Below are 23,854 nucleotides of genomic sequence, written 5' to 3' on the forward strand. Positions count from 1 at the left end.
CCACACTGTACACGCGAACGTGCTCGGATCTCACTTCGTAGATACATTAACGCCTCGAGTAGAAGCAAAATCTGGTTAGCAACAGCCAGGAGTGCAAAAGCCCTGGGAAGCTCCGGGAAACTTCTTGTCCTATTCTGAATAGTTACCATGATTGTACGAGCACATACACGTACGCGTGCACGTCTATGTACACATATACGTAGGAATAAAACGTTTCAACGTTGAATGGTAACGAAACGACGAACGAAAATTTACGACACATCCATTGTTTCTCTGTATCCCGGGTTGAATTTCAATATTTTATTATCGGCACACAGAGAAGCCGGTTGGTTATTGTTAAAGGGAAAATAAATCGTCGTTGAAACGAGATTGCTTTTGATAGCAGCGTTGCAGGTGCGCGGTAACGTTCGAGATTTGAACTTATGAATTTTCCTGGTTTCATTAGCCAAGTAAATCCGACCGATATTCTCGACATTCTGGCTAATGTGCACGGTTAGCCAGAATACCAGAATGCCAATATAGCCACAGTTTTTACTCGAAAACCGCCGATGATATTATTAAATTACAACTCGCCGAAAAACGCAGAAAAACTCGATATCGCGTTTCGTTGGCGGAATATCGCGTGCGTCGTTCGCGTAATACCGTTGCAACATGTCTGCCATTATTATGTAATGAATATTTAATAATATCGATACACACGATGTTGCGTTGTATCAGTTTCAGGGGAGGGCAGATTTCCAGTCGTAAACGATTTAATTAAGCGATCCTATCTCGGCCGCGAACTACTTTCACATAAATTATCGTTGCCGAATTTTCTCGTTAATCCATAATAAATAGCACACGCGAAACAAATAACAGTATTTTGCTCGATTAACATGTTGCGGCTTTGCGTTTGATCCGAATTAGCGCACGAATTTCGCTAGAAATGCTCGCTTCTATTCGTGACATAGGATGGTTCGTTCATACTACAGTGAATTTCCATTTTTTATGTTTTGAAAATTAGTTGATGGAGTCAGAAATAGTCGATATATTTTGCTGTTCGTTAATTCTTATGAACTTTTTCAGAAAGAAAATGTCGTTTGATAAACGATACTTTTAATTGGACGCGAAATGCATCGTTTGATTCTGATGCAGTCTTCGAATTTTTATAGCCGAGTCTCGGTCTTCTTTCAATGAATAGGAAGACTTTGAATGTTTTATAATACATAGAAATATTAAACTGCAACATAAGTTTGTTTTCGCGTAATCCCTTAATATTTAGTGAACGGTGGAATCTAGACGAATATATATTGCAAGTTAATATACATATTTTTTAATCTTTCCTAAACCTGGTTATTAATCTTTTGAATAGATCAACGTTTTGAATATGTAGTCTTCTCCTTTCTTTTTTCTTCTTTCTTTGAAAGATATATGAGTACTCTGTGCGTATAATAAGTGAAAATTCCTGGAAATGGTTTCAGTGTTCGAGTAGACGCACTCTAGAGAATTTCTCTAAAAGAAGTCGCAGAGGAACGACGTGTAGGAATTAGTATACTGTGCAAATTGGCGAGCCAATTTACATTTGTAGAACGAACTTCGCGATGTGTACACCTACTCTCTTGTGTCCGCTTCAAACGAACTGTCGTTTGCTTATTTCCCCTATCGGTGGCGATGGTTCGTTAATCCTTTCACCAAGCTTTTGTTTTCGGGGATATAAAAGCTCGAAACGCTTGTACCTTTATATCATGCACATAATCTTCTGCATATGTTTTTTTGTATGCTTGTTAAAAATATGAATGTTGTAAAGATCGCTCGAAATTATTTTCAAAAGCTGGCATCAAGATAACGAGCAATTGTACAAAATAACGGCGAACGCGTAATAGAATGAAATAAATTTTAATTTCGTATCTTCTTACCACTTGGTTCCACAGAGTAAATTATACATCATAATTATCATATTAATTTAATGAAAATTGTCCAATTACAATAGGCTGTTGTAAGCTCGAAATATACATAAATTCTCTTACTAACCGATTTTATATTTTAACGTTTAATATTATCGTTAAACGAGCAATTGAACAATTTTTGGTCTATTATATAGATTAAATATACAATTTGATCTTATTTATATGGAACGAAATTACTAATATTGATTCCACATTAAACAGGTTAAATTTTGCGCTTTCAAAGGATCAGTAGTGCTGATAGAATATATCATAATGGAATAACAGAGGCGCATAAAATTTATCGAAACACCCGAAAGGACTTGTTTTATGGCTGCACCGCGATACAGTTGAACAAACAGGGGGATCAAAAAAATTTATGGAAGCCCTCCATTTTACGAGCAAATTAAACGTTTCCGGGAATCGAGAGAGCGTCGAAGGAATAGAATCGACAAGTATAACGCTGGTGGCAATTCTATAACGCGTTCGTAACAATCGTCGTTTGTATTTTTTATAAGGAAATTTATAACAATCTGATTATGACGAATTTGAGAATCAGCTTACAACGAAAATGACATAATCGTTACTAAAATTTCCTATTTGTTCTTGTTGAGAATTTTGGATCTTTGAAGCCGAAATAATGTTATGGGAACACAAAATTTACACCTTTAATTAATGTTTGTATAATTATACATTTACTTAATGGACGATCTCTATTATATTTATCGATACATATCTGCACGCGTCTCAGCACTTTCTTCTATACCCGATATTAACCGACTGTCCTTCCAGATGCTTCTAACGACTCAACTGTTTACCTTCATCTGTCTTCGAGACGCCGCGCACACACACACTTCCACACACTGATACTCGCATACAAGTATTCTTACTGCGCGTTTAACCCAGTCCAGCACAGGAAATTATACATATCTCAACAGCTCTATATTCGCAGGACTTGTCGTGAAATGCATCTGTTCGATTAATTATACTAATACAATACGATAGGTATATTCGTATGATACTTACACCGTTATAATCGAGTGCTAATGCGTTTCTATGATTTTTGTCCGACTAGTTGGTTTCGAAGTTTATAGGCAAAATAACATGCCGGAAATTTCCCTTGAAACACACAAATCCACTTTCGAAAATTCATCGACGGAACAATGACGTGATCGTATTTCATAACCGTACCGACGTTTCATTTGCATCCGTCGAAACGCTACGCAACTAGAAACTCGCGTATTTGACTCCATCTGAAGCAGAGATTGAGAATACATTCAGTGACAAATATGAGCCTCGAAGTCTCACGAAACGTATTGATTTCAATATCAAAAAGTTCAAATAACCATAAACTCGAGTGCAACGGTTGTACAACCTGTCCAACAATCTTCCCTCAGAATTGCACATGCAATTACAACTACAAATCCATAACATTGCGCTGTTTCTACAAATTCGAAGAATCAATTCTAACGTCTACCAGTCTTTAACACGTCGACAAAACCGAGAACAAACTTTGAAGCCCTCGAATCGTGAATCAACCAAGCAGATAAGGAAACCCATAATTTCTGCGAAATTTTCATCCAACACGACGACCACCTTCACGATTCACGATCCAACACCTATCCTTCATCCGCAGCGGCAATCATGCCTGGTGATGGTCAAACACGGTGATTTCGACGCGGTGCGTTAATCAAGGGTCCAACTAGCGTCTGATACGATAAAATCGGAGCTAGAGCCTAAGCGGAGGCGTTTCTCTCTCGGCTGATGTTATCGATTCGAGCAGCCGGCGGTGCGCTTCTGGCTGCCATCGCGACAGCCGTTTATGTACACGTTTCCCGCGATATGACAAACAGCATGACGCCGTGGCGGCCATAGTGTACGCGGCTCGTTGATACGCCGTGAAATGTCAGACCAGCTTTTCGTGCGTCCATGCGCACGACCAGATGAACGACCTACGAGGACGTGAGGACTCGAAACACTCAGATAATTATTATTACAGTGACTCGTGAAAGTACACTCCTCGTCAAAAAGATAGCCCGGGTGAGCTATCTTTAATTTCTCAATGACGCGTGTAAAGTTTTTCGTCTGTAACGTGTAATATCAAAACATTCTGAGCTCAAAATATGCGGTTCGTTGAAAATAATTACAAATATTATGAGGTTTAGTGTGTAACAAGAAAAAATTCTTTTATTTTAAGAACGAAATGATGGCACATGTACAAGAAGAAAATAATAATCGACATAAATTGTAACTAACGATAATTAATTATCAAACCATATATACTTATTTAACAATGGGTACATCCCCCTTTATTTTCTATTACTTCTATCGTACCATTTGGTATCGATTTATATAGTTTCTGGATGTAATTTTCACTTAACGTATCCCATTCGCGTACAATCGCATTTTTTAATTCTTGTACGTGTTGATACTGCTTTCCATTCGCATATACGCCGTGAACAAGTTCTGCCCAGCAATTTCCAATAATATTAAAGTCCGGGTCATTGAGAAATTGAAGATAGCTCACCTGGGCTATCTCTTTGACGGGGAGTCTATTTCAGCTTACCATAGAGAATTTGTATTCTGTATCGTGCGTGTTATGTAAAATATTTCAGTTTCGTTAGGACTGTAACGAGACACGTCTGTCGTGATTAGATCGCTGATATTTATGGAAATTCATATTTTTAGAAATGTAACACGAACAGCAAGACGATGAGTAGGTGGATGATAATTTTACTTTATCAAATAATCGTATCGTACGTATCGTATCGTACGCATTAGAGATATAATGAAAAGAGATAGAAATGTTTACAGGTGTTCGAATACTGTCGCGTGCCACTGTACGTTCAGGCAGCTGTCCGATAAAAAAAATCATGACTTCCGTGCGAAAAACTACACTATGTGGTATATCGTTCGATGGAAAGAGATCTTCTCGAACTTTGTGCCCTTTTACCGCAGCTGTTTCAAGGCTGATGGAGCAGAGCCTTCCACCAAATGGGAATACTTCGATGCTGTGTTTTAAGATGCCTGAACGCGAAAATTGTTCGGGCAGTTTTGAGTCGAATTTTTCTGGATTTATTAGGTGTCATCCGATGAGTTCGTGCAGTTTATCGCGCTGCTGATTTCGAAGTTTTCTGCTTTAATATCCGTGCCTTTTTCTTGAAATACCAATGCATCGATATTGAAATATTCATTATCAATTTCGATAAAATTTCTTTGTACGAATTCTATTTTCGCCCAGGATGGCCAGAAAGTGCCGATCTTCGAGATCAAAATTTATTTGCAGCAGACGATCGAGTCAGTTTACGCAACTACGACAGGATGAAGTACTTTCACCGTAAATAAGTTTTCGATATATGTAAATCAAAATACCGGCTCTCGATTAAACACGGGAAAATGTTACATGAGAGATGTGTTAAAACTCGTCGCGGTACGAATTTATTGGACAAACTGACGCGTCAAGGATTTAGTTCGTCGTAAAATTGTCCTGCTCTGGGTCGAATTCGATTTTGAACGATCAGTTTCTGGTGGAACTGAGATGAGCGAAACTGACTGATCGTTCGGACGATCACGCGCGTCACGAGGATAGAAAAAGTAATAACCATGCAGTTCGATGAAGAAACGCGATCGCGAATTTCTCAAGGAAAGTGGAACGGCGGACGGTTTATGGCAAGAGGTTCTACTGATCTATTTTATTGTTATAGAGGTCTCCTAACTGCGGCATTCCTCAGGCGCAATCCTAATCCTCGAGACGCATGCCGCAGCATGGGTTTATGAGAATGAAACAGAAGCATGCTTATTCCATTAGCTAATGGTCATTTCTGAATTATTCATAAAATAATAAACGAATTTTATTTAATTTTTATATTAATACAGTCGGCTTCGTTCTGGATATTATATCAAATTACCAAATACCTTTCAGTTCCCTGAATGATTCGATGAGATTATTTCATAGAGAGGACTTCGTAGTTGCGGTTCAGCGCCACAGGAATATTAATAATTGGGTCCATTAGAGGTCGCTACTAAATATCTCGAAAAGCGAGTGAATTTCTGTTTCCGATTGAAATTACTGGAATATCCAAAATAGAATATCTTGTCTTATTTTCCGTCTCTTACTATACTTCTCCATGTTTTCTATATTCCATTTCGTTTCTTATTTTGTCTCCTTATTATATCTCCCAAGTTTTAATTAAAGCTACTTTGTAATAATTCAAAAATAATGAAACCGTCCAATGGTAAATGAAAAGATCGAAAAGGTTCAGAAGCCAACAATAACTGGGAAACGTAAACTCTAAAATTGAACAGGAACCAAGAAACAAAGCATTCTCGGAAGCACTTTCTGCACGAGCGGACACTTTCAACAAACTAGGACTTGAAAGCTGAGTCGATCTATTTGCAGTGTCGCTCGATTAAATCGCATCCTTCCGGGGGTAATTATAATTCATTAAAAGGGAGGAGCTAAAAGGAATTAAACCGGTCGTTCGTGTCTCACGGTTAATTAAAAAAGGAGAAGCATAAACGGTGTTGATGAAACAGAGGACGCGGACGGCGTTCAGCCCAGAGCACGAAGGTCCACTTTAAATTAATTGAAGCACGTAATTTCGTAACTGCGCCGAGTCTTTTACAGGCTACCTATGCAATTATTTTGTAGCTTATTTTTTAAAACACTGCCGGTTATCTCTTCATGGCCCTCGCTTTTTTTCCATCCCCGTGAGGCCATAAGATCTTCGGGCTATATGCTAAATGTTTTCGTAATTACGTGTAGATTACATCATCTACCAGCATTTCTTGGTCCATTTGCGACCCAACACCCATCCGCCTCTTTCCTTTAATTAAACATTTGCATCGAGAGTAGCGTGAAATACTTGACGTCTACCCTAGAAAATTGCAAAGAAGCAATTATACGTTCCTCCCAGAGAAGTGAAAATTAATTAAAAATCTAATTAAAGTGCCTTTAAAGGGAACAATTCCTTGAAAGAGTCAAACGATAACAATAAACGGCAACTATATTTCGTCCGCGAAATTCCATCCCTCTCGCTACCGCCGGGTATCATTGGTTCACCTGATCGGATATCCTTCCTCCACGTGATAAATGTTCCCATCAGACGCTACGTTACGCCACTACATTTGCCTCGCATCTGAAATGAAGCCCGCAGAGCGGACAGTGGTGGCGCGAGGGAAAAAAGAGGTCGCGGAACGCGAAACGCGTTACATCGATCCAACCATTTTGCACGAGGCAGAAGGCGAGACCGGCCGGCTCGTGTCGAATGTCACGCTGGCATCCCATGGAACATGCTCGAATATCAATAAAGCAACGCTCGAGTGTAATCATATTTCACCGGCTGACAGAAAGAACGAATTCGAATCGAGGATTCGCGACCTGTGTCCCCTTTCTTCCTCAACTCCTGTGTATTTCTATTCATTTTTGCTTCTTTGAAATCCGACAAATATAGCGAGGATGATAGACGTCGGTCGGATAACGCGTCCGAACCGCAACATCTATCCCGATATTTCTCGAATGCGACGCATCTAGGCGGTGAACAAGCTTTAGAAAAGGGAGCGCGATGAGAAATTAAAGAGGTGGTATCGTCTGAAAATCGACGGGGTTGGATCGAAGAACGAAGCCTCTCGTCAATTTTCACGGCGAATGTTTCGAATTTCCTCTTCCACCGCGGAGTCGAAGAATAGAATATACGATGGGACTGCGCGGCCTAATTTTCCATGGGGGGATCTCCTCTTTATACCTGGCAGGGCGAAATTCATGAATGTTCGATTACTTGATTGGATCTCGTGGAGATAGTAGCGGAGATTACGGGGAATCAGAATTCGCAATTTTCTGTCAGAGAAAATTGCATTATACTGCCCCGAAATAATTTATTCCACGGTGTTGTTCAGTCGTTGGAGATCAGGATCTTCCGAGTTACGTTTGAAATAGGGTATTCGTGTAAGATAGAAATTTGAATTCTTAGTTAATAGCACTGATAAAATGCAATTTACAAATTGCAACGAAGAAAATTACAACAGACAAATTGAAGTGCTCGATTAAGGAAGAAACAACGGAGTGGTGCATGAAATTTGAATTCTCTGTTCTAGCCATAACGCTGTAGAGAAAATCTGATGATATAAATTGACTTAAAAAATTACAGATTAATTATTGCGTTAACGCGTTCATACTTCGTGAGATAATCAACGTAATCCAAATCCCCGTACATTGGTTCCTACTTAACAATTCCAACCAGGAATTAAATCATCGCTGTCTGACAGAAGCTCGTTCTGTTCTTCTGCGAGACGTCCCGCCAAGAGAATCAACGCACAGAGCTGTGCTTAATCCCACACTATCGCGAGCCTTAACAAACCGTGTCGCTACTCACACAGCTTCGTCACTGAAGCATGATAATCCACGCACCGGTTCGACAGATACGGATCTACTCTACTTAATCTCGGCAGCGAGGCGTGTAGTTATCGTGCCGCTAATTATTGACACGTACTACTTAATCTATACTACGAACTGCTGCGCTCACCTGTTAATTACACGTCCTGCGCTGCTTAATTCTCGATATTATACGCATTAAGGCGTCGCGCCGGCCGACTAATTACCGAGTCGCGTCACTTGATACGAAAGTTACGAGGTCACGATCGAATCTGCCGACTAAGTGCCGGCCTATACCACTTAATCCCGGTATCTTAGCCTGCTTAGGTGGTGCTCTCCGCCACTTCATTCAACCGCTTGAACACGCCCGTCGTCGTTCTGCAAACATTCGCGCGGCTCGCGTGTTCACCTGGCATGTTCCATGCGCGCGCTTTATGCTCATTACCAGTTGCTCCCGTGGCGACCCGATTATGCGAAAAGAGGCGGTCGCACGTTCGAGAAAGAGAAAGAAAAATTGCAGGAAAGAAAGTTTGCAAGTAGAGGATGATAACGTTACATCTCGAATCTTCAGTGGTCAGTGCAAACGCGATAAGCGTATTACGTTTCTCCAAAGCTTGCTTTGCTGAAAACCACGTTCTTTTCTCCCTTCGTTGGATACGGAAACAGACGTAGTGGCTGAAGGAACCTATCCAAAGCTCTCAGGCAGCGAATACGAATCTCTGAGTAAAACGATACCACTTTTTCCTTTCCTAGTGATACGATAGGATCTCTTTTACGAATCTGGAATCATAGTAATGTTATATCGTTGAGTGTGAACACTGGGGATTATCGAGCGTAATGAATGCGTTTGCTAAATCCATAAGCTATTAATTAATTGACGATATTAGTACATTGGTGACTAGACGTTATAGTAGTCAGCTATTTTTCTACGTTGAATATTTTTCCTATAAAATCAAAGATAAACACAGTAACAGATACGTTAACTGATCAGACTTGTCGAGATTATTACACGTGTCTCTCTAAAGAAAGGGAAGATACTTGGAATTTCCTAAAAATCTCTCTCTCTCTCTCTCTTACTGAGTAAGCAGTTAAATTTGCTCATCAAATCTACTCATATTTCGTCAGTCAAGTTACAATCAAATAATATAGTGAAACAAAAAATGTATTAGCACGAGTCAAAAGATAACTAAAAGCCTAACAAATAGCTTCGGAAGAACCATCAAATCGCGTGCCTGGCGTAAACAAACTTCGTTCGACGGTTCTTAACAGGCTCGTCCAAGTTAATCAGAAAATTGGCTGCAAACTGATGCAGCATCCACGCGATTAAAGCCATTCACGCGATAAATAACTGGCGTCCGAAACCAACCAATAGCTACCCTACGCGTTTGTTTCCACGCGTGTTTTATCATTGCTGTAGGGTACAGTATCCATTTGTTTCGAAGATAATGCGTCGATCGCGAGGTCAATGCTTTCACCGCCGCGAGCGCAATGTAAAACGGTGATTTCTCATTTCGTACGGTCGTCTTTAATCGTAGAACGCTCGCATCTGGGTCACTGGAGGACAACTGGAGACTCGTTTTCCCGGCAACGACGACGAGTAGAGCGTCTTCGTTTCGTTTTATTTCATGTATTTCTTTCTTGTTCCTACGCTTCATTTCTTTTTGTTTTTGTTTTCGGAACAACTGGTTAAGCAGGAGGGTTTTCATGCGAACCGTGGAGCACAGAAGCGGCATTTCACCCGAGAAACGAGCTTTCGGAAAACGCGCGATTCCGTACGGTATTGCGCTGTTCGAGGGGCGCGTGACTTTCCCGGCTCGTCGGAAAAGTCAACTCTCGGAATTCCTAGCCGAACGTCGCGATGGAATTTTCGAGAAATTAATGGTCGTATATAGAGCGTTGGGAAACGTTTGAAACTTTGAGTGGTCGTAATAGACGCCAAGAAAGAAATACTTCCTCTAAAATATAAGTTTGCATCGACCTTGCAAAACCTATAAAAGCTGCCTATAAGGAAAATGCAGTTAAATTACAGCAGCGAGTAGAAATTGTGACAGATGGAGAAAAAGTTCTGCGAATAGAGTTCATTGAAAAAGTTCATTGAAAAATTTATACATGTTAACGGCATGTAGTCAAATAGAAACATGTTGGGAACTATTAAAAATGTACGTGCTTATTTTTAAGCGTATTTAGATATACGCACTATCAGTTTTCAAGTTTGAATTTTCTGAGAACAAAGAAAAGATAAAATAAATCGGAAATCGTAAAATTCTGTCAAAGTGCCGACAGTTGATATCCCTCCTTTTCCACAGTTAAAATAAAACCGGTTTAAACTAAATACATTACCATTTACAACTCTCAAAGTAGATCATAAATCGCGATTATTTTCTAGAAAATACGTTCTCCGAGGACGATGCGTTCTGGATCGGTTTTCTGAATTTTGCATGTGGTCCGCGGCACTCGGCCGCATAAACATGCAGGTGTGCATTACGGATACGCTATCCGAGTCGCTGCTTTTGAAGAAGACGGCCCATAAATCTTAAGTTCGTTCGTTCATCCGAGCCGAGGGACTCGCAAAATATAAATCATCATTCCGGATTACGTGACTGACAAGTTTCCACCAGAAAGTTCTTAGCCTTTCAACGCGCTTCCTACAATACTATCTCATTGACGTATATTAACATACAAAAAATCATGTATCTCTTACTCCAACGTCTCTTGTTGTCGTTGCAATAGAATTATTCCAGTACTCGAAAGTTACATATACCATTTCATCGATGATACCGTGGAGGAAGCGTTAGTTTGCGTTGCCTTGAAAGTTAAGGAGCATTAAACCACGAGCCATTAGCTCACAAGGATAGTAGAAGATTTGTACTTAGTTCAGATTTAGTATTGGTACTTCGCTATAGATTTCTTCGCTCAAGATACTCAACATTTTTCGAAATATACCTATTTAATACGTCATACCCGAATTTGTTATATTGTTCGTTATTTAAATTCTAAATTGAATATATTGAATAAATTTTCTACCGCTGTCATCGGCTGATCTTTTTCTAAAAAATTTCGTATTTTTCTCCGTTTCAGTCCCGATATCGCACATCGTGGCGCTTGTCGGTGATCCAACGTACCTTCCCTGCGACATATCAACCACTCACGAAGGGGATTCGGTGCACCTAGTGCTGTGGTACCGCGAGGACCTCGGTACATCCGTTTACAGGTAAGAAGCAAATCAATTTGTACACAGTCCTTTATGTGCACGATCAAATAGCCGTGGGTCGTTTCTCTATCTGACTACGACAGTCTGGTAAACCAGGTCGTCGACGAGACGCAAGGTTAGTGTGGCCGATATCGAGCGAGGCAAGCAGCAGCCTGGTCGCGACAGAAAATTTATTCCACGTCGAACGAGTCGCGACGGTCAACCAGAGTTTCTCCTTCAATGATTCGCCGATGTGACTTCATTGTTTAACAGCATCGTTTAACAGCACAATGTATAAACGACATGAAAACGACATAAACGTGTTTGCATTTTGAATTTTTTTATACAATTGAACTGACATTGTTGGATTTAACGAGTCACAAGTTAAAATTAATCAATTACCTTGCATAGAAGTAGTACATTTCATGAATAAAATTTACATTATGCTCGAAATATCTATACTTTATGCGCCACAATTTTTAGTTCTTATTTTGTCAGCCATTAATTTTCTCTATTAAAATTTTCTACCTCTATCGAAAACATAATAAATACATCCATACGACGCCGCTTCGTCACCGCAGTTAAATCCTATGTTCTGAATAGTACTAGAAAATTCATTATACGTATTTAGAAACGGATGAGGGGCTCTCGCGTTATAGTTCATATTCACAAGTCCGTTTTTATCGCGACTCTGTCTGTAGTGGTGCGCTGCTTTTCAAATACGTCCACCTTTTGTACGAAGGAGCTCGTCGTACTAACGCCAAAACTAATGGGAATCTTAAAACGCGCACGTCTGACGTTTACATTTAAAACTGTCTGATTCATTCGCGCTACCTCATGGTAGTTTAATTTATTCATCGTGATACTCCGGGCATACGTCTATCCGCTCGTGACGTTAATTAAAATAATTATGATAAAACTTCGGCACCGTTTTCTACACTCGTCTTAAGTGCTCTGCAAACTCTTCATACGAAATCTGGTGTCTTGTGTCTCGCTCGAATAAACAGATCATTGTTGAAGGACCACTACCATTGTTAGATTACGTTCCTACTATAGTATCACAAAGACGCAACGTCGTATCTAGTATCATAATTTTGCACGAATAAATGATGTATAAGTTTGAGGATTAATTCAAAGGATATGCCTGTAGACTGATATGTATAATACACTTGTATAATAAAAATGTGCGTATGAAGTCTTTAAAAACGTAGAGCGATTTGGTTGCTGTCTTCAATATGAGTCGTCGTATGGGAACAGGCGTTTCTCTTTTTTTATAATAATTAATAAATCAATGTTACTGTTTTCTCATTTAATCGTTTTTCTTTTAAATTGTCGTATGTTCGTTTAGTGTCGATGCGAGGGATCGGGATTTTGGTATTGCCGAACGATGGTCGGACGACACTGTGTTTTCGAATCGAGCATATTTCATGCCGGACAAGAAACCGGCCGAACTCGGCGTGGACCACATAAGGGAAGAGGACGCTGGCATCTACAGGTGTCGCGTCGATTTCCAGATCGGCCAGACGCGAAACTCCAAAGTCAATTTAACGGTGATAGGTAAGTACTTTCCATCCTTCCACTTTATATTCTTTACCCTCGATGTTCACCGTTAGGCTAAATTTATATCTGATGAGACAGATATCACTTTCGAGGATTAGAATTTCATGGTGCAGTCAGAAATTCATAGGATCATTCAAAGCCTAACAGAATATATCAGAGTATAGTAGAACGAAGTTTATACGAACTTGTCGAGGGACACATAATTTATATAATTGTAGTTGATGTAATGAGGGTCCATTGATTCCTCTCACTACCTATAATTCTTCGTCCATGTAATAGGACTTCACGTTCGGGCGAGTAGATTCATTCAACGGTTCGTTTAATCAAACCGTAACTAAAATTTCGTGTAACTAAAATAAATGAAGTTCATAAAAACGCGATTCTATTATATTGAAAACGCAGCTGCTGGAGATACGTGGAATAAAAAGTGGAAATACTATAGCGCCGATAACAAGCACAAGGCCCGTACAGCGAAACTAGAAATACACTAATGAACGAAGCACACTAGTCGCCAATCATTCGCACTCACTCATTCGAAACGTTCCATTCTCGTTCTGAATGGTCCTTCAAATTATAGAGAGAATTTAGACAACACTATCGTTCAACATTCGGCCTCCATATTCGATCACAAAATCTATTTTTAATGGCGGTAACGCCGTGCGTATGGAATGAAAAAAGAGTCGATGGAAAGAGAAATACTCGTAAGTAAATAATAGAAATTAATTCGTCAAACCGCGATACTGTCTCTGTAGAGAGATTTTCTTTTCATTCCATTAGAAAAATTGCAAAAAAGAGGGAAAAGGGGAAACAAGGGTGGCTAAAACACGGTCGATACGCAGCATCTGTTTATTCACGGGGACGTCATGTTGCGTGAATACCTGTAGCACGTGGAACACGATCGAATATTCGCCAGCACATATTGTTGTCGAATGGCAAACAGAATTTCCTGTCGGTAGACAATAAAGAGATCTATCAGCTATCGTTCGAAATCGTGCTTCACGTTTGAAAATCCACGAACAATCGACACCCTACCGGATAAAGAACGTCTGTAGCGACGATACTGGCTTCGATAGAATATCGCTATTCTGCGTTTCCATAAATCCACGATGCCATTTTTCCCACTTGACGTTCGTGAAACTCAAGATACGCGTAGTCTCGAGTTTCAGCGAGTTTTCTGCGCTTACAACTCTATCGTTCAGCCAAGTATCAGGAAAGAAATAAACGAATGACGGTGGACGCTTTTGGCCACTAACCGAGCGCCTCCGTTAAGCGCACGCAACAACACGAGAAGAGAGATATATATTAAGATAAAACTATGCCAGCTGTCGTGGAACAATGGCGTGTCGCGCCACGTAGTAGCATTCTCCGAGAGTTGCACGCGTTTTATCTGGCCGGCGCATCGCCGCGTTTCGAGCTTTTAACGTTCCTCGCTGTCGTGACGATCTATGCGCCAGAAATTCGGCAGGATCGCGAAGAATCACGCGACTTTTTGAAGCACGTGCTATTGTTATGACGGTGGGAATGTAGTCCTTCGATGTTCGTTAGATAATTTGACAATCATAAACAAATCATTCGCGAGAAATATATCCGAGTGTGTAAAATTCGCCTGCAAAGGAATTAGCTTTCCAGGAACTTCGGTTGAAATTTCGCAACTAAGAAAAACTAGAATCGATCAGATGAATTTTCAATAGTTCTAGCAGTCTAACCAAACACAACCCTATTCCACTTGTTCAAAACTACTACCAATAGTTACTCGAATCGATTAAAATATATCCTTCTTTCTTCTTTAAATCCTTAATATTTCATGTACACACAAAGTATATGTTTGATCCAGTGATCAGATACGAGTTCACTTTGTTGGTCGGACCAAACGCTACGTCGTTCTACTTATCAGGATTCACCGCCGACAATTAGCCAAACCCGCTATCAATTTTCTTCTTTAAATATCCAATATTCTATGTACACGCGAAATGTATATGTTTGACCTGATACTATTCGATTCTATTAAACTAACCAAACATGCTCTTATTCTCCTTATCCAGATCTACCGCTGACAGTTTCGCGAAACCGACTATCGTCCCTTTTTTCTTTCAAATCAGCGTTCTATGTACAACGTGTACACGCGATATACGTGTCTGGCCAGATACAATCTGATTCTACTAGTCAGGCCAATTACCGGCGATGCAGCCAAACCGAACAAAGATTATCTCTCGCTATTCAAATCTCCCATTTTCCTCGCGCATATTGCACGGAACAATTCCACTAAAAACGATATTATTTTACTTGTGGCCTGGTTTGGGTATATTAACGACCATCCGTTTCCATCGAGGCGCGTGATGTCCACGAGGATTGAAATCGGCCGATTAATGCTCGCGATACGCCGAACAAAGGAACGATAATATTTACCTGCTATCCGGGTAGGCCGATTCGGTCAGAATTTTACGAACGAACGGCGGTAAAAAAAAAAAGACCGCGAGACGCGTTTAAATAAAACGCGGTATCGCGTAACGTTTTATTGCGCGAATGAAATCGTTAAAGTCGTAAATATCATAGTAGAAACGCGTGACTTGCCTTTTTCGTTCGTGAGCACAAGCACGATACTCTATTCTCGTGATTTCATTAATCATTGGCGATCATTAGCACGAATATTTATAGAACGAAATAATCGGACACGTATCTATTTAGAAATTAAACATTTGTATTCTCGATACTTGTTGCATATCCATGCGTTGAAGTTCGCATAGAGGCGACCGCTCTAAATGATCGAACGTGGTGAGCGTTTATATACCGCGATCCTCCGAATTCGACAACGCGGTCAGGTTATGCTGCAAGTTATTATTTCTCATGACCACGAATATCGAGGATGTGAAATGTAATCTACGTTATAAATTGGTTCGATTCTTTATTCAGTCTCTTTGATCCGATAAAACGGCGATAAATATATTTGCTTCTTGAGTGAAAAATATGCGACGCAAACGCGATACATAAGGACATTCGCAGTGGAATTATATCTCAAATAGAATTGAAACTTCTCAGTCACAGATAACTATAATTCGACGATAAATATTTACGCAGATCCATATTTCTTCAGACCCTGAGGGAGAAATGATTACTTGAACGAAACGCATAATAATGGACAGGAGAAAGTTGGTTTTACTGTACTTTGAAGACAACTTTGAAAAATAATAGAAAATAAAATTATGTTTGACAAGAGACACGAATAAATATATAGCCTGAAATAAATGACTATTGCCCACGGGATAAAAAATATCTGATACAAAAGTTACCAGTACAAGATTTCCTTTGTCCGCTATTGTACATCGCATCTCTTACATATCACAACATGTGTTTTACTTCTGCTAACCCTTCTGCTTAACCTTCTTTATTAAATTTAAATCCTTCATTATTGAGATATGTACAATTTTCTGTGCTGGACTAGGTTAGATGCGTAGTAGAAATACTTGTATGTGATTATCAGTGTGTTACGTCGTGCGACACTCTACCTCGACCAGGCCACACACCGCGGGCAAGGTGGCAACCAGATGTCCGCACGTCCTTACGGCATAGCCTCAATAGTCTTAAGGACCTATCATAAATCTCAGGCATTTTCTAGCTAAAGGTCCTTCAGACCGTACAAACGTACTTTTACTGATTCGTTTCCAAAGCCTATTGTTTACTACGGGAAAGTTAGTTTTTCTCACGTACGATACCTTACACTAGCAACTATCTATCGAGGGCGGCTAAGACCCTTCCTAGTCCATCAACCTTCTTTTATCCAATCAGAAGCAAGTCTACTGCCCTCACTTTCCTAACCAAAATTGTCATGAACAAATTCGATGGTCCCCTGCTTAAGACACACCCATCGCTAGCTTTCCTCCGACACAGCATCGCCACTTTAACTTACTTATTCTTCACCGTTAGAATAGTCAACATGTCATTACCGGGTCTCTATCCTTAGATCAATCACTTACTTAACTTATACATACGCATCAGTGTAACTATCTTCTATATAAAGTTGTTGGAATAAACATTAATTTATACCTGTTAATTCAGTATAAATTCAGTTGAACCACCCCTATTGTCGTAACAGAAATCAGGGGATCGATCATTTCGTGGCATCGATTATCTAATCGTAACGGAAATTCACGACTCCCGTTGACGTGACTTCTCGCGATCGCGTCTCTCCGCGAATGGTCGAATAAACGCAGTGTGTGGAAGTGTGTGTGTGCGTGGCGTCTCGAAAACAGATGAATGTAAACAGTTCAGTCAGTTAACAGTCGGATATGGAAAAAAGTGCTGAGACGCGTGCAAGTGTGTATCGATGAATATCTTAGAAATCGTCCATGAAATAAATACATAATTATTCTAATATTAATTCCAAGTGTAAATGTAGTGTTCCTATAAGATTATTTCGGTTATCAAGATCCACAATTCTCAACATTCATAAATGGATTCGCGGTTTAATCGTACATTCTCCGTCGCAAAAGTAGAGGATGATTGCATTATTGAATCTGAACTCTGGATCACTAGAGTGTAAAAAAATCTAGAAAATAGATCGTGCCATGGCACGTCCGTTAAAACACGTAGAAATATATTGGAAAGGTACTATGGTTCGGACAGGTTCGAAGTATCGATCACTGGGCCGGCTAGTGATCTTTGGCACGGATATGAAGTCTCGTCGACTTTAACGAGGAACTTCTCCGTTGATTTCGATTTTCTTTCTCCAACCGGGGAAGAGATGCACGTCGACACGAATATGGTTTCCGGAGATCTTCGTTTCCAAGAGAAACGTCTCATCGTCTGACTACCATCACAGCTCTCGTTCTCCGATTTTTGCTTTGACTTTCATTTCCTGAGTCGCAGCCGGATACGAAGGAATCGAAGTCGGTGCAGAAACACGAACAGACCGATATACAGTCTGTATGCGATGTAATTTACGTTCCTTTGGCACGTTTCTCTGGTTACGGGTGCTCAAGCACACGATACTGTTACGAATCGTTAGTTGCGTAAGTCGCTTTGAAGCCGTGCCGATTTCGATGTTGTTACCGTTAAAGACTTAGCGAATACAAGACTGGGATTACGTAATTGGCTATCGACAAACGGAGGAACGTTAAACTCAATGGTTTGGTCGAGGATAGTTACTCATTACGACGAACAGTCAGAGTAAGATGTGTACAGAAACTTGCGCTGATTAATCGAGTTACGTAAAGTAGAGCCGTTTGAAAAGTTAAACGTTTGCAAGAACAATGTTAAATTTACTTGTGTACAGAATTTACAGTGGCTAGAAAAAGCATGAATGAACTGAAATGAAAAGTATGAAATGAAGAATGAAAAGTATCGATGAAGCGCTTCTTTATCGGGTTTACGTGTATCTCGTTTGAACGATGTCCAATTTTTGTAAGATCAATTAATTAATGTAAAATATCGTTTATTTTAACAGAGGCGAGACGACATTCAAAAAGAATGCAATTCTTAAATAAACAAGCTATTATGTCCAAAAAATGGACAATCGAAACGACTCGTTACTTGTCCTATCAAAATAGTTTATTGGCTCATGGAAAGAGAGAAACACAGGTGCAGTGACCAATATATTAAGAAAAGAGCTAGGAAGTAATGGAGTTTCCTTTACAGCATAATAAACCTCATACATGACATGATATAAATCATTACAGGAAGACGTAAACCAGTCCCGGAACAAATCGACGTTATTCCCAAGCGTCTCGCATTGTCTCGAGACATCCTTCCTACTTTATGTCTAGGGATACGTGTGCCCCCTGCAACTAGCCTACGGTAGCACAGCTCGAGAGAATTCTTCGTACAATTGGGGAACGAACGGGTTGTCCCTAAGAGTTTCACGATCGTTGCAAGCTCAGCTTGGTTGCCTATGTCTATTGCTCGGTTCGTTTCCGGCTGAACGTCACCGCTGTATTCCACTTGACGTTTCTACACGCCGACGTGTCATTACCGAACGAACAAGAGGAAATGACAACGTCCGGAGAAGCCGCGGCGCGTTCCACGGACACACTGGTAATAAAAGCGCCCGGCTGAGGTGAGCATGAATAAAAAGGTATGAAAAGGAGCGGCTGTTAAAAGGAAATGGCCGAGGGAAACCACTATCAAGTGGAACATACGGGAGAGAGGGAAAAGAAAAACAGCTGCGATGGACAAATAGGTCAAGAAAAGAATCAGAAGGAAGACTGTATGGAGGACCAATGAAAAATGAGTAGACGCCTGAAGACAGGAGGATGGGGTAGATGTCGGAGAGCAGAGAACAAATAGGGCAAAACAATTGCCAAGAAAGAAGAACGAGGGGTTGGCGGAGAGAAGGTTGAGCGAGACAGAACGAAGAGGAGGCGCGGGAGTGGGCGTGTTATAATGAAACGCCGTGGCGTGGTGAGGAGAAAAAAAAATCCAATTAACAATCCCGTTCAAGAGTTATGGAGATGCTGCCCGGCCGAGAAATGTTAGAACATTCGTTGCACGTTACCGTTTTCCCCTTGCTCCCTGTGTCCCGTGGAATTTTTCCCGCGGGATAATTAGCTTCTCCCCTACCAGCCATTTCGCACGATCATCCCATCTGACCTGACCCACCTCTTCGGTGCACCCTCTTACTCACCTAGAGTGTTGCTAGTCGCTGGTGTTGGTAAACCGTTTCCAGATGAACGCCAATTAACGTACATTTCTCCTTTTCTCACTACGGAGGAAATTACAAGGCTCGTATCGGTCTCCCTCGCCTTTCTTCCGCTATTTGCCGAACGGACCTCCGCGTCACGAGCAACTCGAGCCGTTTCCACTGCACGTACGCCGGACACCGGACACCGCAATACCGTTGTGTTTCCGTTCCGAGCTCCGGAATTTTTCGGAAAGACGCCCTTCGACCAGCGCACGGGTCAACGAGGCGTGGTTCGTGCAATTTCCTTCCTTCGAACGTTCCTTCGACCGGGAACGTCCAGTCGTCGGAGTAACTGACGATAATTAAATTAAGAATCGAAAATATTCCGATAATGGCGTTGACAGATAGGTTTCGGGTATATAGAAATTCGTGTTTGACGAGAACACAAAAAGGTAAAGCAAGAGATATACGGTTGTCTGGATGATATACGCGGCGAACGAGGTTTTGGTTTTTCTACAAGCAGGTAGGGCTGGATTTCTCGTGGGGCCACAGAATTTTTCATTGAGTTTGTGCGAACTATAAAATTTACCTTGCAGCTGACAATACGTGTTACGTTTTACGTAAACAAGTTGAAACATTCTCGGAGTTGAAAACTGGATAATTTCGAACCTCGCCCTTCGAACCTCGATTGCAGAATTCAACGAACGGTACAGGATGATATTGCTATTCTCTTAAAATGAAAAACTAGAGACATTTCTACGAACATAGAGAATCTTTCGAATTTCAAATTGAAATCTTATGTAGAAGTTTTCACTAATAACTGGAATACTAGATATACTAAACATTATTACCACTCAAAATACTAGATATGGAAGAGCAGAGTAACTGAAACGCAATGGCTGCCAAAGTTTCGTTCGTGAGACGAATACTCGCATAGTGGCCGGAGCGTTGGTAGTTGTAAATTAATTACGCGATGATGCTAAATTAATTTTCACAAGATTCCGATCGTTGTTTCTGACCTTTGTCACGGGTTTAAGCCCGGAGAAAGAGGTCTCCTTTGTGCACCTTTGGGAATACAAGTTGCTCGAACACACTTCTCCGAGACTCCTTCTGTGTGCGGCAGCTTGCTGTTCCGTGTAGTGCCGCGTAGCTCGCCGTCTCTTTGTGATACGACGTTTGTTCAAGTTCAAACGGTGCTAGACGAAAGCGAACACGTCTGTGCCCGCTTGGTCTCTCGAAACTGTAGTTAGACACAGTGCAAACCAAGCGTCTACGTCGCAGGAACATACAAGAAGGCGATGGCTTTCGCGTTCGCGTCGAGTGTATACGCGCGAGAGATTTAAATCGTCGCGATTCCTTCGGCTCTTTGGGTTGACTTTGGTCCGATCGTTTGTACAACAAGAACAAAGATGCTGGGCACGATGAACAAGGGAAGACAAGGGAGAAGACAGAGAAGGAGTGCAGACTCGGGTCGCATTCCGGTCCGATACATCAGGCCGTGTGTCAAACGAAGAGGAAGAAGGTAGAGGAGAAAAGAACCGGCAAGAACCGTCAGCGGCAAAGAAGCTTTTTATGAACGCAGTCGACAATTTTTAAACGAAAGAGAGGAAGTACATAAGGTGCTTCGGGAAGATCCGGCTTCACGGAGCATGAATTTTTATTAAACTTTAAACTTTCATAGTTTCTACCTATGCATATGGGATAGACAAGACGCAAAGGAATGAGGAGACATTGGAAACCGTTTAAACGTACCAATGAATGACGCGGAATTAACGTTAGACATGCCGCTTTACCTCGCCAAGTTTCTTTTGGAACTTTATCCCTCTGTTTCGTAATATATGGTTGGCAGTCGTGTGTCGTTGATGAACGTTTATACGTTTACAAGAAATTTAACGCTCTGCGGATCTCCGATTATCGGAGAATTGTTAAAAGTCTGCTGCTTTGATTACAATTGACTTTTATTCAAGTAGAAACATATCTGTATAAGTATTATCTTCGTCGTATCACTACAATTATAATCATTTATGCATTCTATTTACAACATTGCGTAGTACAGGTCGATGGTTCTAGTATTAAGAGCTGAGAAAACGCAGAAGAGTGTAAAACGTACTCGTTATAACACGCGGTAGGTAAAACAAATTTCTATGAAAATCAGATTTTTTACTTACGTTCCATAATCATAGGAATATGCGTAAATATTCCTAGTCTGCTTATTCTACCATGACCAATCTGTAACTTTTCATCTCATTAACCTGTCGGCAAATACGAACTAACAGTTTGTGCAAATACGAATTCCACTTACTCTTGAGTTTTAAAATTCTGTTTCGCGAGAATAGAAACGATTCGCAGAACCCACAGGCTCAAAGAAATATAAGCGAACCCGAACACGTGCTCTCATCACGAAGTATCAAAATTGTATTCAGCGGCGTGGCTCCATCGAGGTTGGCAAAAAGATTCCCAGGTTCTTTTATCAAAGAGAACGCTGTGCCGAGCCTTCTCTATCGGAGCACGGATTATTTCCTTGCGAACAGAAGAGGGAGAGAAGGGTCGTCCAGGAAATACGAATGCGTTTTACGAATTTTTCATCGGCCACGCGAACCGAATATCGACAACCGTTCACGCCGTGATTTCTACTGGGAATTTCCACGGGCCAATGGATATCATTCTGATAGTCATTTCGTCGTCCATGTAACCACGATCGAACCACGCAGCTCGAAAACTCGCGATCTCTCCTGGTCGATGGAAGCAGAGCAAACCTGTACAAACTCGACTATCGAGATGTAAAACCATATATCGTGCTAATAATTAGGAAAAGCACAGCTACGGCTACTTGTCAGTTACTTTTCGTTGTATCGAAGTAGTTTTCAATATAAATTTATTACAAAATACATTAGTATCGTAGTATCGTAAATATATATAATTATACGATTTATTTACAATGAATGGTTTGTACAGATGTTGATTAAACAGAGGAACGATGGTTGTTTAACGTGAACTAATCGCAATAACGTACTATAACCTAGACAACTCAATAATTAGTTTGCAACTGTCGTCACAACGGATCCAACGCTCTCTCTCACACGGACCACACTCTCTCGACAACGCTAGCAACACTATCTCGACAACGCGACTTGCACTCTCTGACTTGTCGATTCACACCCTCTGGCTTCTCCGCTCACACTGCCTGTCCTAGCATCCCTTTGTCTTTTCTTAGGTCCACCACGCACGTGTTCCGCGACCGCTGGTGGCTAGGGTCACGTAGGCTTTTTCCACGAAACTATTCGATTGAAGGACCCGACGACACATTGATGGGCCCGACGGCGCTTCGGCTCCCGCGACACTGTTCATGGTTTACCCGACATCTCTTAGACCTTTTGTCCATGATACTACAGTGTTATTAAAAAAACAATAGAAAAGGCTAGAGCGAACGAATCTAAAAGAAATAGTAACGAAAATTACTTTTGCGTGTATCGTCACTGGAAATATGATGTACGTCGCTCGAAAATATTTGATTGTTCATCCGAATGTTACGTTTGAACCTCAAAATTCTATTTTTATGTCATTTATTTTATATTCATTACGAAGGCATTTAAACGAAATACAATTTCCTTTATACAATTTGCTTCGTAAATTAAAAAATTATAGACAATCTTAGGTACACGGATTTTCCATACTCTTAGAAAAGATCAGTCCTGCAAATTGATAGACTCGCCGTGTATTCGGCGTTACACGTGAAACGTAGGGCGGCGCTTCCGTTGCCGGGAAACTCGACGCGATCTGTTTCCACCGCCGAGTCCGCAATAAAGCTCGACGTCGCGAGAAAACGTAAAAGTCGTGGCTCACGGAACCGAAGAAATGTCAGCGAAGGGGGAACGAAGAAGAGGGAGAGGAAGAAAAGAAAAAAGGAAAAAATCGTTGCCACTGCACGAGCACGAACGTTCTTTAAAGACGATCGGATCTTTCTTTAATAGATTTCCGAGTTCCCGCGGTGAATTAAAGTTATTTCTTCCAAGTTCCTACGCCAGTCGAGAAGAAAAAAGACGGACGCGACGTGCCGCCTGGGAATTCTATAAAACCAAAGCTACCCGTGGAAGTTAAAACTTCGCTACAAGACGTCATTTGTCGCTTCGAATTGTCACTTCCGTTCGATAGCGACGAAAGAAACCCTCGCCAAGAGAGAAGATAAAAATAGCTGGAGA

General features: G+C 40.9%; 1 protein-coding gene and 1 long non-coding RNA gene across 3 annotated transcripts in view; one reads left to right on the top strand and one right to left on the bottom strand.

Moving 5' to 3' along the window:
* LOC122567350 (nephrin) overlaps positions 1–23,854 on the top strand; it is a 293,118-nt gene that overhangs the window by 199,554 nt on the left and 69,710 nt on the right. For both annotated transcript variants that reach the window (XM_043725737.1, XM_043725738.1), the window contains 2 exons: positions 11,371–11,503; positions 12,831–13,039. In XM_043725737.1, the coding sequence (XP_043581672.1) occupies positions 11,371–11,503; positions 12,831–13,039 (342 nt within the window). The remainder of the gene's footprint in view (positions 1–11,370; positions 11,504–12,830; positions 13,040–23,854) is intronic.
* Positions 1–23,854, bottom strand: part of LOC122567374 — a 186,926-nt gene that overhangs the window by 101,813 nt on the left and 61,259 nt on the right. The window lies entirely within an intron of this gene.

This window comes from Bombus pyrosoma, linkage group LG5 (genome assembly GCF_014825855.1).
Source record: "Bombus pyrosoma isolate SC7728 linkage group LG5, ASM1482585v1, whole genome shotgun sequence".
In the NCBI taxonomy this organism is placed as follows: Eukaryota; Metazoa; Arthropoda; class Insecta; order Hymenoptera; family Apidae; genus Bombus; species Bombus pyrosoma.